Below are 14,921 nucleotides of genomic sequence, written 5' to 3'. Positions count from 1 at the left end.
CTCTGTCCTTACCTGGATGGTGCAGGCAAGCCTGGATCTCATTTGATCTCAGAAGCTAAGCAGGGTCAACCAGGTTAGTACTTGGATGGGAGACCAAGGCAGATCTGCAGACAGGAAATGGCAAACCACCTCTGTCCTTACCTGGATGGTGCAGGCAAGCCTGGTCTCATTTGATCTCAGAAGCTAAGCAGGGTTGACCAGGTTAGTACTTGGAGACCACCAAGGAAGATCTGCTGACAGGAAATGGCAAACCACCTCTGTCCTTACCTGGATGGTGCAGGCAAGCCTGGTCTCATTTGATCTCAGAAGCTAAGCAGGGTCAACCAGGTTAGTACTTGGATGGGAGACCACCAAGGAAGATCTGCAGACAGGAAATGGCAAACCACCTCTGTCCTTACCTGGATGGTGCAGGCAAGCCTGGTCTCATTTGATCTCAGAAGCTAAGCAGGGTCAACCAGGTTAGTACTTGGATGGGAGACCACCAAGGAAGATCTGCAGACAGGAAATGGCAAACCACCTCTGTCCTTACCTGGATGGTGCAGGCAAGCCTGGTCTCATTCGATCTCAGAAGCTAAGCAGGGTCAACCAGGTTAGTACTTAGATGGGAGACCACCAAGGAAGGTCTGCAGACAGGAAATGGCAAACCACCTCTGTCCTTACCTGGATGGTGCAGGCAAGCCTGGTCTCATTTGATCTCAGAAGCTAAGCAGGGTCAACCAGGTTAGTACTTGGATGGGAGACCACCAAGGAAGATCTGCAGAGGCAGGCAATGGCAAACCACCTCTGTCCTTACCTGGATGGGGCAGGCAAGTCTGGTCTCATTCGATCTCAGAAGCTAAGCAGGGTCAACCAGGTTAGTACTTGGATGGGAGACCACCAAGGAAGGTCTGCAGACAGGAAATGGCAAACCACCTCTGTCCTTACCTGGATGGTGCAGGCAAGCCTGGTCTCATTTGATCTCAGAAACTAAACAGGGTCAGCCTGGTTAGTACTTGGATGGGAGACCACCAAGGAAGTCCAGGGTAACTACACAGAGGCAGGTGATGGAAAACCACCTTCGAACATCTCTTGCCTTGAAAATCCTATGGGGTCACCATAAGTTGGCTGCAACCCAACAGCCCTTTCTACCACCAACACAGAAGTCCACCTGAGGGAGACCTCTCGCGCCAACTGTTTTCACATTTTAGAATAACGCTTGGGAAGATCTTCTTTCCACGTCACCACAGCGAATGGTGTAAGAGCTCTGCCATCTCTCGACCAGCGTTTGATGAGAAAAACTACAGTGTGCCACATCCAAATCAAAGTTCGCTTCAAAATATGTTTATTATACAAAATACTCCTTTGAAACAGTTATCAAAATTTTATCAAAACTGGACGCAACATTGAAAACAACCCCCACTCACACCCTGTCCGCCAACGTCCCAAAGCTACGTGAAACTGGAAAGCAGACGGCAACGCAACATTTTTCTGTGTTGGGTGAATGCCTCAGGAGGAATTCATACTAAAACGTTTATAGGGGAAGGCAAAATCCACATGGATTACATTTAAATGGTACCAGGAGCAAGACCAGATGGAAAACTAATTCCCTGCTCTTGGCTGCAACGATACAAGTATGTACACCCCAACGTGATTTTCATGCGTTTCGTTTTCAACACATCTGGATCAGCCTATAATGAAGACATGGCAGGAGAACCTCCTACCTCAGCTGCCTTGAAGAACAGAAGCTTTTTGCTACCTAACTGTCAGGCCTGCTCCTGACGACTGGGGATGGCTACAAAGGGGTGGGGAGCTCTGGGGGGGATATAGTAGTTTGCGCGGGATCTTCAGAATCGTCTTTGCTGACGTTAAACCTTTCGCTTCGAAATAAAGACTTTAGAGCAAATCTACAGTTTCTATTATTTTCGGACCAGGGGCGTAACGAGGAAAACTGGAGCCCTGGGCAAAACCTGAGTTGGATGCCCACCCCCATGGGCAGCGGAAGGAGGCGGAGCTCCCCTGTCCTCCTCCCCTGGTGGCTTGTGGCTTCCCCCCTCCCTGCTGGCTGAACTTAGGCGCCCCCCTTACTGGCGAAAGGGCATGAGATGCAGGGGGCAGGGGGCCGGTGGAGGGCAGCGGCGGCATCCAGGGGAGAGCAGTGCAGTCGGTGGGTTGGCCAGATGCACGTGCACCCCTGACTTCTAGTCCTGCCACCCTAGATCCATCAGAGGACGCAGCAGGGCTGACAAGAGGTGGAGTACAGGCAGCAAGGCAGCAAGATCTGTGGATCAGGCCGAGCTGAGCCGGTTCAGAGGCACTTGGAGGGCCAAGGGCCCGAGCCCGCCCCCTCCAAACTCTACGCGATCTGAACTTGCGGTAACATCTGAGATTCTCGGATGCATTTTTATTTTTTGGTGTTTTTTCGCATTTCGGCCTGCAGGGGGCGTATTTTTAGAGATACTGGCACCAAAATTTCAGGGTATCATTGCTCCAGCACATGAAGCCTGCTGGGTTCCACAAAAAACAGCATTTTTAAAGCTAGTGACACCAAAATTTCAAGGTATCTTCAGTAGAAGGTCCTGATGACACCCCCCAAGTTTGGCGAAGTTTGGTTCAGGGGGGCCAAAGTTAATAGACTCCCCAAAGGGGTGCCCCATCTCCCATTGTTTCCAATGGGAGCAAACAGAAGATAGAGGCTGCTCTTTTGAGGGTCCATAACTTTAGCCCCCCTGACCCAAACTTCACCAAACTTGGAGGGTGTCATCAGGACAGTCTCCTGAAGATACTCTGAAAGTTCTGTGACTGTGTCTTCAGAAATGTGCACCCCACAGGCTGCACCAGAAATTTCCCATCGACATCAATGGAAAAAATCAATGCAGAAGTAAGATTCTTGGGCAAATTTCTGTGGGTGCCTGTCAGGGGTGCAATTGTTAAGATAGTGACACCAAAATTTCAGAGTATCATCAGGAGACTGTCCTGATGACACCCCCCAAGTTTGGTGAAGCTTGGTTCAGGGGGGACAAAGTTATGGACCCTCAAAGGTGCAGCCCCCATCTCCCTAGCTCCCATTGGAAACATTGGGGGACAGGGGCAACCTGTTTGGGGGTCCATAACTTTGGACCCCCTGAACCAAACTGCACCAAACTTGGGAGGCATCATCAGGACAGTCTCCTCATGATACTGTGATAGCTTGGTGCCAATATCTCCAAAAATGCTCCCCCTGCAGGCCAAAATGTGAAAAAACACCAAAAAAAATAAAAACGCAGGAGCATGCCTTCAAAATCCCTGAGCCCTGGGCAGCTGCCCACAGTGCCCAATGGACATTACGCCACTGTTTCGGACCCGGGGTCTGACATAAAGACGATTCTGAAGATCCCGCGCAAACTACTACCCTATATCCCCCCAGAGCTCCCCACCCCCTTGTAGCCAAACGGTTTACTCTATTCCCACTACAAAGAACTACAGCGCTGGGAACATTTCACTCATGATAAGAGCGGCTCTTCCGGGCTTCCGAGGCCGCAGGCAAAGGAGAGTGTGATAACCGGGCACCTGCAGAGAAGAAAGCTACACAGTTCCCCTTGCAAATGCCCCAACAGTCAGGCGTGGGCTTGACACTATCCCAAGGCAATTTCCAAAGGAACATCAATTATTGAGGCAACAGGAAGCATTTCTCAACAGCTGATGGCTCCACAAGGCCGTCATGATCTAAGAGCAGACCTCCACCCTATGCTGGTAGAACAAATTCCTTCCGCGGGGGATCCCACCCCCCACAGAGTTTCTGCTCTCGTTTTCAGCCCACCCTGAGGATCGGAGGGGAGAGGGTTGTCCAGGCGGTCGAATTCGCGAAGGCGGAAACGAGTGGCCAGCTGGTTCACCATTTTTTTGAGCGCGAGGAAGGCGACCGCGACCTGGAAAACCAGGAAGGCCAGGAAGACGATGTGGATGGCTCGCTCCAGCGGTTGGATCTCCAGACCTTCGTTTAAAAGCAGGAACAGGATTAAGGGAAGTTGCAAAAAGAGGCTCAGTAGCCAAAAGCCGGCCAGTTCAGGGACCTGGGCAGAGAAAAAAGAATTGGTATCCATAGACTGTCATACTGACAACAGTATGAAAGTACAGAAAGTCTATCAGTCTACGTAGCCTATCGAGTCTAGCAAAAGTCTAAAGCGTTAATGGGGTGGGGGGGAGAGGGCAATTCACAAAGACTTAAAGGGGCAGCTTTTCATTGCCAGATTACGGGCCTTTTTCTCCATCTTCTCTTGTCCACAGAAAGAGCTTGGGCACTGTTGTCTTGTGGTTGTCCTTGTTACTGCTCTCCAGAGAGTCCTGCCAAGGGAGTGAAGTGTCATGACCAGACTTTCCAGGCAGACGTCTTGGCCGCATGTCGTTCTCTGTTTCACTGTCATGAAAAGGGGGAAAGCAAACAAACAGAAGGGGCCTCTGCTCAGCAGGAGGTTTTGCATTTTAGCTGCTCTGAATGCTCAGGTGGATGGGTGACTAATGGTGCCACCTGCCTCCTCTGTGACAGCAGAGGAGGAGTTTGGGGAGGGGCAGTCATTGGGGGCGGTCTTGCAGGATTTTTTCGGTAAGCTGGCATGTGTTGGAGTGCACAAGTTAATCTGGTTCACCAGATAAGCCTCCACAGCTCAAGTGGCAGAGTGGGGAATCAAACACGGTTCTCCAGATTAGAGTGAACCTGCTCTTAGCCACTACACCATGCTGGCTCTCTGGCAAAGTATGCACGCTGGCAAAGTATAACTCTGGCAAAGTATAACGGTTGCTTGTCGTTGCTTCCTTATGCTTGCTTACATGGGATATCTCATTTGGTGGCCTCTGTGTCCAGCAAATGGCTTCAGAGAACTTGCAGGGGAATATAGCTGCTGGTTTGCTTGGGAATTCTCAGTCTGGCATTGCCAGGCATGTGTGCTGTTTGAAACTCTCAGTCAAGATCATGCTGTCAATCAAGTCTGGATTGCTGGGGAGGTTGATAGGCCCAATGCTGAGTCATGGTCCAAGCTTCTCGTCTTACTATTTCAGGGGTCTGACACCTGCGGCTCTCCAGATGTTCTTGGACTACAATTCCCATCAGCCCCTGCCACCATGGCCAATTGGCAGGGGCTGACGGGAATTGTGGTCCATGAACATCTGGAGAGCCGCAGGTTGCAGACCCCTGGGCTATTTAATAAGCACATCCAAATGCCGTTTCTCTTGTTCATCTTCAGATAGAACGCCATCTAAGCCGAGGGAGAACAGGAAACCACAGCCAAACAGAGAAGGCAGACCAGTGGAAACATCTGAAGTCTTACAAGCCATCATCCTTATATGTTAGGTACAGCGATCCAGTCTATAGCCGTGCTGTCAGCCTGTAATCTTTTAAAGATTTCAGACAAAGACTATTTTTACAACAATTAGCGTGTAGTTTTAGTAAGGTTAATACTAAAGAAGTTATATAACATATTTCAAATGTTCGAAGAGCCAGTTACCGCCTCTTCCCCTTCTTGGACTGCGAAAACTTGGTTTCAAGTATGGAAATGGGGTGCGAAGTGGAAGGGAAAGGTTGGATTCAGCGTCATCAATCAGAGAGCAACATTTCATGCAGATCAGAGGGCTGCAGCACAAAAGTTCCATTCTGCTATTGTAAGATTCAGTCTGAATCTAAACCCAACTTATCCTGGTATTCAGTCACATTCTCCATCCCAGTCTCCGAGCCTGACCCTCCAGGAACTGAAACAAATTTACCTTCTCCTGTAAATTGCCCGTGTATCCCAGGTACAGACGGATAACCTCTATCAGAGTAGTTATTATCATGATCGTCACCAGGATGAATTTGTAGTAATCCGGTAAGACTGGGTACTAGAAGTGAGAGGGAAGGGAAAAACATATCAATACTAAGCTTGGGCAACGTCATCGTACTTAATGCAGCCATCGTCTTGAAATCAACCCTATACACCAAGGGTCCACAACTCCCTTGGCCTTGAAGGCATCTTTGAACTTCTGACACAGGGTGATTTGTTTATTTATTGTTTAGATTTGTAGATCGCCTCATCCCCTAGGGGCTCTGTGGCACACACACCCCCCACTTCCCTTCCCACACTTACCTTTGTTCATTTCCTTTTCCTAGAACTTTTTCAGGCTAAAAAAAAGGCCTGTTCACAGTACAGGCTAAAAACGGCCTGAGGAACTACAGTTCCCAGGAGACATTGGGGCTCACAAGGTCTCCTGGGAAGTATAGTTCCCATCAGGCTGTTTTTAAGCCTGAACTGCGAATAGGCCTTTTTTTCAGCCTGAAAAAGTTCTAGGAAAAGGAAAGGATGGCTGCTGGAGAAGGTAGACCAACCACAAAATGTGAGGGAGTGTCGTTACATATAGCTCTTTTATGAACTCTTCAGCATTTCAGGTAGCAGCTCCGTTTGACAGGATGCCTTTGGAAATTAACATATTGTTTAAAAGTATTTCCTTTGCTTACATACAGTTTACGTTCAGTCACACAGCAAAACATCTTTATGCTATGGTGGCAGCATTGCCGAAACAAATTGTTTATAAACGTATGAACAGCTGATCAGAGGCGTAGCTGGGCCAGAGTGCGCCTGGTGCGCACTCTGTGTTTTCCGCCCGCCCTGCCCCCCCTGCCCCCACCCCTTACTTTAACGGCCATGTGGGAACTGCACTTCCCATGAGACCCTGGTACTTGTAAGGTCTCCTGGGAAGTGTAGTTCCCACCAGGCCATTTTCAGCCTGAAGGGAACAGGCCGCTTCTCCAGCCTGAACTGTTTGAGGAAGTGTGTATGTGGGGTGCCACGGGGAGGTATGGGAGGGGGGCGCCGCGGGGAGGGGGGCGCCACAAGGGGAGGGGGTTGCCGGGGGGTGCCCGTGCCTGGCAACACACACACCCCGGTCCCCTGGTAGCTTCGCCTCTGCAGCTGATCAGATCTTTAATGGCCAGTCCTAAATGGGCTGGGAAAAGCCTCCAGCTGGTTCTACCCACTTTCTAAAAACACTTAGCGGATGCCAGGACAGGTGACGGCAGGCACCCTGGGGACATCAGGCTGGGAAACCCCTGGAGTAATGTTTGCCCCTGTGACTAACCATTATTCTCCCCAAATGACCTGCGTCTAAATCCCTCTGTGACAAACGTCACAATCTCTACCTGCCACGGAAGCCTTCTGACATAAAGGCTGCTATTTATGAGGCTAAGTTGATACATGATGGAAGTCCCTCTCTTGCAGGAGAGAGACAAGGATTGACACTCTGAAAATGTTACAAGCCAAACGACCTCCAGGACTCACCTTCAGCTGTAGCATGACCACGCTGCTCACCCACCAAAATGGGAAAAAACAGAGGTTGAAATAGAGGGACATCTGCAGGGGCAAATTGGAGACGATTTCATTATCTGGAGACACAAAGAAATTGCTCATTGAGGACCTGAGTGGCCTTCACTTCCATAATCAGGTGTCTCTTGGCACCTCCAAAACTAAACAGAAAAAGTGGGCGCTAGTCCATAAAAGCTTTAGTTGGAGACAGAGGCGGAGCTACAAGGGGACAGGGGGATGTGCCATGCACCGGGCACACACCTGTGGGGCACGGAAAATCACCACAGGCCCCTCCCCCTTCCCCCCATGGTGCCCCTCTGCGGTGCCCCCTTGTGGCACCCCCCCCACACTTCCCTTCCCACACTTCCCTTTGTTCCTTTCCTTTTCCTATAACTTTTTCAGGCTGAAAAAAAAGGCCTGTTCACAGTACAGGCTAAAAACAGCCTGAGGAACTACAGTTCCCAGGAGACCTTGGGGTACACAAGGTCTCCTGGGAAGTACAGTTCCCATCAGGCCGTTTTTAAGCCTGAACTGCGAATAGGCCTTTTTTTCAGCCTGAAAAAGTTATAGGAAAAGGAAAGGAACTAAAGTAAGGGGGGAAGGGGGGCGTCATGGGGGGGGGGCTGGGCGCTGCAGGGGGGCTATGGGGGCGGGGCGGAAAATATAGACAGCGCACCGGGTGTAGTTTGGCCCAGCTACACCTCTGGTTGGCGATATTGTTAACTTTGATGGTGCCAGTAGTCACAACACACTCATGACACCTCCCTGGAGTTCTGCCATGTGGGCTTTTCAAGGCGAGAGGTATTCAGAGGTGGTTTGCCATTGCCTGCCCCTGCATTAAAACCCTGAACTTCCTTAGTGGTCTCCCATGCAAGCCCTGTCTATGGCCAACCCTACTTAGCTTCCAAGCTCTTCCAAGATATTCTTAGATATCAGGTAATGTGAGGCGGATTCATTTTTGCTGCAATACAGCCATTCCTCTGGACTTCTTTTCTCTGTGTTGCCTTGACCTTGACACCCCAGGGCAAAGCCAATCTCACAAGATCCTGGAAGCTGAGCTGGGTTGTTGGCTCTCATTAGTATTGGATGGGAGACCACCAAGGATGTTGAGGGTTGCTACACGGAGGCAGGTAGTGGCAACCCACCTGTATTCTCTCCTGCCTTGAAAACACGACAGGGTGGCTATACATTGGCTGCAACTTGAAGGCACTTTCCACTATCACCAGTATGCTGGAGTCTGAGGTCCTATGTGCAGGGGTGTCCACTTCAGGCTGGAAAATCCCTGGAGATTTGGAGATTTGGAAGAGGAGCCTGAGGAAGGTATAAGTTCAAGGAGGGATTTCAGTGGTGTATTAATGCCACACCCTCCACCCTCCAAAGCAGCCATTTCCTCTAGAACAGTGGTTCCCAACCTGGGGTACACATACATACTCCCAGGGGGTACGTACCAGAGTGTTTGGAGGTACATGAAAAAAATTACATAATGGGTTTGCTAATATGCAGGTACAATTTTGGCAAATGGCAAATGCAGTTCAATGTAGCAAAATGTAAAGTGATGCACATAGGGGCAAAAAAACCAAACTTCACATACACGCTACAGGGGTCAGTGCTATCAGTCACAGACCAGGAAAGGGATTTGGGTGTCTTAGTTGATAGTTCCATGGGAATGTCAACTCAATGCGTGGCAGCTGTGAAAAAGGCAAACTCTATGCTGGGGATAATTAGGAAAGGAATTGATAATAAAACTGCAAAGATTGTCATGCCCTTATATAAAGCCGTGGTGCGACCGCACTTGGAGTACTGTGTTCAGTTCTGGTCGCCACATCTCAAAAAGGATATTGAAGAGATAGAAAAAGTGCAGAGAAGGGCAATGAGGATGATTGAGGGACTGGAGCACCTTCCTTATGAGGAAAGGCTGCAGCATTTGGGACTCTTTAGTTTGGAGAGGAGACGCCTGAGGGGGGGATATGATTGAAGTCTATAAAATTATGCATGGGGTAGAAAATGTTGACGGAGAGACATTTTTCTCTCTTTCTCACAATACTAGAACCAGGGGGCATCCATTGAAAATGCTGGGGGGAAGAATTAGGACTAATACAAGGAAACACTTCTTCACACAACGTGTGACTGGTGTTTGGAATATGCTGCCACAGGAGGTGGTGATGGCCACTAACCTGGATAGCTTTAAAAGGGGCTTGGACAGATTTATGGAGGAGAAGTCGATCTATGGCTACCAATCTTGATCCTTCTTGATCTCAGATTGCAAATGCCTTAACAGACCAGGTGCTCAGGAGCAGCAGCAGGAGAAGGCCCTTGCTTTCCCATCCTGCAGGTGAGCTCCCAAAGGCACCTGGTGGGCCACTGCGTGTAGCAGAGAGCTGGACTAGATGGACTCTGGTCTGATCCAGCTGGCTTGTTCTTATGTTCTTAATTTTAGGGAACTGGATTGCCAAGGGATACGTAGCTAAAAAAAACAGGTTGGGAGCCATTGCTCTAGAAGAATTGATGCCTGTAGTGTGGCCCCACCCAGGGGTTGGCATGGCAACCCTCAACCAGGCATCACAGTTGAGGCAGCTACACTGATGTGTCAACTAGCCCTTCCCCCTTTTCCATTTGCTTTCCTTCCTTCCCACCCCTTTCCTTTCCCCATTTTCCTCCCCTTGGGGTTTCCTTTTCCATTTCTCCTTTTCCTTTCCCCCCTCTTTCATAATGATCCCTCCATTGGAGTCCCACCTAATTTAAAAAAGTGAATATCAGAATAAAAAGAGGGGCCGGCATATGGATGCTTAACCAACTGCGTAAGTTTAAACTATTTGAATTCATTTTAAATTCGTATTTTCAATGGTAAGCTTTAAATTATTTATAGTTGTTTTAGTGGAGGTCAAAAGATGGCCCAAACCTGAGAAGCGAAGGGAAGTGTAGAAATCCCATACATACCGTGTTTCCCTGAATATAAGACAGTGTCTTATATTAATTTTTGCTCCCAAAGATGTGCTATGTCTTATTTTCAGGGGATGTCTTATTTTTCCTGTGTTCTGTTCGTCGGGCATGCTTCCAAACAAAAACTTTGCTATGTCTTACTTTCGGGGGATGCCTTATATTTCGCACTTCAGCAAAACCTCTACCATGTCTTATTTTTCGGGGATGTCTTATATTAGGGGAAACAGGGTACATAAATCAGCTAAGGAAGTCCCGTTAAAGGGGGGGGGGGGGTACCACGTAAACATGCATGGGTTTGACCTGATACAAACAACTGTAACTCAAGGCAGCCCAAAACCGATTAATCTTTTATGGCACTTATCTATGGCTGTAATTTGGCTTGTAAAGTATGGCATTTCTTCATACTGTGTTTGTTTCCTTCACCTGTAAAATGGGAAACGAAGTACTTACTCACTTTCCTTTGTTGGCATTTAGATTGTATACAATAGACGAAGGTCTGAGCAGGATCCAGTTACATTAGAGTTGTACACAAAGACTAAAGAACAAGATAATTACATAATATTTCCTGATCTACTTTCTGACTTTCACGAATTTTGCAAGAATTTTGGCCACTGTGACAATAGTTTTTGGGATATGAGAAACTATGAGCAAGATGGGGGGAGGGGAGATATTTCCTCTTGGCCTGCTCCTTCCTCCCCTCCCCAACTTCTGAGGCTGGTGCTTTATTAATTTTTATTGATTTTTATCCATATATGAACACTTGCCAAAATAGAAAATTAAAGGGGGGAAAATCAAACCATATAACAAACAAAATAACTATAAAGTAGATGTATTTGTAACCCCCATGCCCAGAATGGGTTGACCCAGTAAGGGGTGGAGACTCGGAGCAGCAGAGAGGCTGAAAGAGCTCTTTTGCAGAAGAACAAGGCTACCAGACTCGGACCTTGATTTCTATAAGCCCTTAACACCTTGTTAAGGTAATTTCAATATTGTTGGGAACTACTGGGAAGGTAGTTGTTGTTTTGCTGTGTTGTAAATGTTGGAGTTTATTGTTTCAGGGTTTCTTTTGTGGTTGTAATGGGTGAGAGTTCTCCTGGAGACCTTCATCATGTTGCAACCTGTTCATCAAGCCCTTGGAGCCTTCAGGAGCCAGCCAACTTGCAAAGAAGATTTGGACTTGGCAATATCAGTAGACTGTAAATAGAAGGACTTGAAATGCAACCTGAACAGGACCTTGAATTGTAACGTTAAATGTTGATGTTTTAAAAGTGTTAATTGTAAAGAAAAGTAAACCATTTTGTTGTTTAAAAATTGTTGTTGCAACTCATTCCAAGTACTGCCCCACAGAACCCACAAGCTGAGGTTACATATTGTCGAAGGCTTTCATGGCCAGAATCACTAGGGTGCTGTGGGTTTTCCGGGCTGTGTGGCCATAGTCTGGTGAATCTTGTTCCTAACGTTTCGCCTGCATCTGTGGCTGGCATCTTCAGAGAAAATCCACAACACCCTAATAAAGTAGACGTTAACCAGAGGTGGGATTCAGCAGGTTCGCACCACTTCGGCAGATCCGGTTGTTAAAAAGGTGCTTGTAAATAACCAATTGTTAAATTATTGGAATCACACCCCTGATGTTAACATTCAATAAAATACCGATATACAAATGAGGGAGAACTTTCCATCTGAACTTATTTAATAAACATTCTGTTATTTAATTATCGAATTAACACTGACTGGTATGTATCATATAATAAACAATTATTTCTAGTATTGTCGAAGGCTTTCACAGCCGGATTCAACTGGTTCTGGTGGGTTGTCCAGGCTGTGTGGCCGCAGTCTGGTGAATCTTGTTCCTAACGTTTCACCTGCATCTGTGGCTGGCATCTTCAGAGGTGTATCACAGAGGGTAACTCTTTCTGACTATGCCAATAAAGGCTTATGTATGTATGTTATACTGGACACAGTGTGTAACAGACTTCTCTCTGTGATACACCTCTGAAGATGCCAGCCACAGATGCAGGCGAGAAGTTAGGAACAAGATCCACCAGACCACGGCCACACAGCTTGGAAAACCCATCAAAACCAATTACTTCTAGCCATGCAGCTGTTAGGTTTTTTTTTTAAAGTAAAGTAAATAAATAAAAAGGTCATTTGCAAATAGTTTACATGTTTGCAGTAATTGAGGCTGGAGTGTTAATCAGTCTTCCTCCCACTGAAGTCAGTGGGTCTAACTCCCAGGTAAACATGCCCAGTCTGTTGTGAGTCTGGAAGAAGAAAAAGGATTCCTTCCTTCCTTCCCTTGCTTCTCTCCCCCTCTCTATCGCTCCTTCCTTCCTTCCTTCCTTCCTTCCTTCCTTCCTACCTATACCCTGGGCGAGCCTTTGGGCTCCAGGCTTTTGAATTGCATCCCACAATTACACCAAGCTGAAGCCGAAACCTCCACATTCCTTTCTGGCAACCCCCGCGCCTTCCATCATAGATTTGGGCATTTGTCACCGCCATTTACCTGCACCGCCGCCATCTTGGAAGCTGGCAACCAAAAGCGAGACTCACCTGGACCAATGTCGTCGCTTCCGCTCTCAGGGCCGGTGCGGTTGTTGTCTGTAAAGACTGTCCGACTGAAGGAGCTCAGCCGCCTCCGAACAGGCTCCGGCAGAGCCATGGCTAAAGCAGCCCGCTCGGCCGCGGGAAACCTCCGCTCGTTGCTATGGTAACGAGGCACGACTCAGATTCTCTGCGCAAGCGCGACGGGGCCCAAAGAGATGTACGAGGCACGTTGTTCCGTAACGGATTCACTTCCGGTTCTCATTCGACTTTCTCCTTCCCAAAAGGATGTAGGAGACGAATGCTCCTCCTCAAAGAGATGTAGAAGACAAGTGTTGCGTAATAACATCGCTTCCGGTACTCGTTCAACTTCCCCTCCCCAAAGGGATGTAGGAGACGAATATTCCATAACAACATCACTTCCAGTTCTCGTTTGACTTTCTTCTCCCCAGGTTCGTCCAGTGAGTGGAGGAAGAGACCCCTGTAAACAATTTAAATTAAACACAGGGCAAGTTTTTTTTAAAAGGGGGCTATAGAAGAAGGAGGAGGAGGAGGAGGTTTGGATTGATATCCCCCCTTTCTCTCCTGCAGGAGACTCAAAGGGGCTGACAATCTCCTTGCCCTTCCCCCCTCACAACAAACACCCTGTGAGGTGGGTGGGGCTGAGAGAGCTCCGAGAAGCTGTGACTAGCCCAAGGTCACCCAGCTGGCGTGTGTGGGAGTGCCCAGGCTAATCTGAATTCCCCCAGATAAGCCTCCACAGCTCAGGCGACAGAGCTGGGAATCAAACCCGGTTCCTCCAGATTAGATACACGAGCTCTTAACCTCCTACGCCACTGTTACACGCAATAGTCTACAGCAAAATCTTCAAGTCACCTTTAATGGCATATAAAAAAAATAACATGCAATATAATTACACCTCACAATACAAATCGCTTTCCCAACTTTTCCCAACTGTAAATTAAGTAAGAATTAAATAGATGCATTTCAAAAGTTCATTCCGAACCAGGAGGGTTAATGGAGGTTTGAGCGATTTTTTTCATATCAGATAACATTTTGTTTCACAACTGTGGCTACGAAGTTGTTCTTCTCTGATTTCTGTCACTCAGCAAGCGTTTGGCCAACTTTTTCAATGAACAGAATTTTGACAAGGTGATGTTTAAGTGGAATAGGTTGGTGGTGAAATTGACTACAATCTGTAAATAAATGTGTCTGGCACACAGCATCTGCGGAAGCAGAATCTCCCCGTTGTGGAACTTGCTTACCCTGTTTCCCCGAATATAAGACATCCCCGGAAAATAAGACGTAGTAGAGGTTTTGCTGAAGTGCGAAATAGAAGGCATCCCCCGAAAGTAAGACGTAGCAAAGTTTTTGTTTGGAAGCATGCCCGACGAACAGAACACAGAAAAATAAGACATCCCCTGAAAATAATACATAGCGCATCTTTGGGAGCAAAAATTAATATAAGACACTGTCTTATTTTCGGGGAAACACAGTATGTCTATCATATGTGACATTTGATGGAGAAATGTTTAAATAGAGCAAAATCTTTTCCACCACTCCTCCAAAAAAATCCCAATAGTCCTTTGAATAGTGATCAAACTACATAAACTGCAATTGTGAGTCAGCTTTTGAGTTTTGCAGAGTCGTTGGTCTGAAGGTCTGATGAAGAAGAAGAAAAGGAAGAGGTGGAGTTTGGATTTATACCCAGCCTTTCTCTCCCGTAAGGAGACTCCCAGGGGCTTACAAACTCCTTTCCCTTCCTCTCCCCGCAACAGACACCCTATAAGGTAGGTGGAGCTTAGAGATTTCCCAAGAATTGTGACTAGCCCTGGGTCACCCGGCAGGATTGTAGGAGTGTGGAAACGCATCTGGTTCCCCAGATAACACTCCGTAACACTCCATCATTAATACAGAGGAGCGGGAAAGTCAATCCTGGTTCTCCAGATTAAATTCCACCTGCTCTTAACCACTACAACACACTGGCTCTCAAAAGAGGGCAGGACGGAGAAAAAGTTGTTTCAGGCCAGGATCTTGATACTGCCTTTTTATTTTTCTATTTTTCCATAACATTCTTCGCTTGAAATAATACAGATTATATTCCTTTCTCAAAGCACAGCATGGCACGAGATAAAGACTATTGCCTTCATTTCTGAG

The 14,921-nt window shown here is 47.5% G+C and overlaps 1 protein-coding gene across 2 annotated transcripts; it reads right to left on the bottom strand.

Moving 5' to 3' along the window:
• Positions 1-3,046: 3,046 nt before the first annotated feature.
• TMEM17 (transmembrane protein 17) lies at positions 3,047-12,955 on the bottom strand. Of its 2 annotated transcripts, XM_048482919.1 has the most exons (5): positions 12,774-12,955; positions 7,260-7,331; positions 5,713-5,826; positions 4,215-4,372; positions 3,047-4,028 (listed from the first exon to the last, which is right to left on the bottom strand). In XM_048482919.1, the coding sequence occupies exons 1-5, from the start codon at positions 12,880-12,882 to the stop codon at positions 3,675-3,677; spliced, it is 807 nt and encodes a 268-aa protein (XP_048338876.1). In that variant the 5' UTR covers positions 12,883-12,955; the 3' UTR covers positions 3,047-3,674. The 2 variants fall into 2 exon arrangements, with proteins under 2 accessions (XP_048338876.1, XP_048338877.1); XM_048482920.1 differs by lacking the exon at positions 4,215-4,372 and having other exon boundaries at positions 7,260-7,363.
• Between the last annotated feature and the right edge of the window lie 1,966 nt (positions 12,956-14,921).

Source organism: Sphaerodactylus townsendi, unplaced genomic scaffold (assembly GCF_021028975.2).
Source record: "Sphaerodactylus townsendi isolate TG3544 unplaced genomic scaffold, MPM_Stown_v2.3 scaffold_27, whole genome shotgun sequence".
NCBI lineage: Eukaryota > Metazoa > Chordata > Lepidosauria > Squamata > Sphaerodactylidae > Sphaerodactylus > Sphaerodactylus townsendi.
The sequence above is the reverse complement of the archived record's forward strand: the minus strand, read 5'-3'. Positions and strand labels throughout refer to the sequence as shown.

Excerpts from the sequence above, each read along its gene's own strand:
- TMEM17 (XM_048482919.1), bottom strand. The coding sequence starts at position 12,882 with ATGGCTCTGCCGGAGCCTGTTCGGAGGCGGCTGAGCTCCTTCAGTCGG. Across the intron at positions 4,373-5,712 it reads CGGGCAATTTACAGGAGAAG|TGAAACAGAGAACGACATGC; the intron begins GTAAATTTGTTT and ends TTTTCATGACAG. Across the intron at positions 4,029-4,214 it reads AAGAGAAGATGGAGAAAAAG|GTCCCTGAACTGGCCGGCTT; the intron begins GCCCGTAATCTG and ends TTCTCTGCCCAG.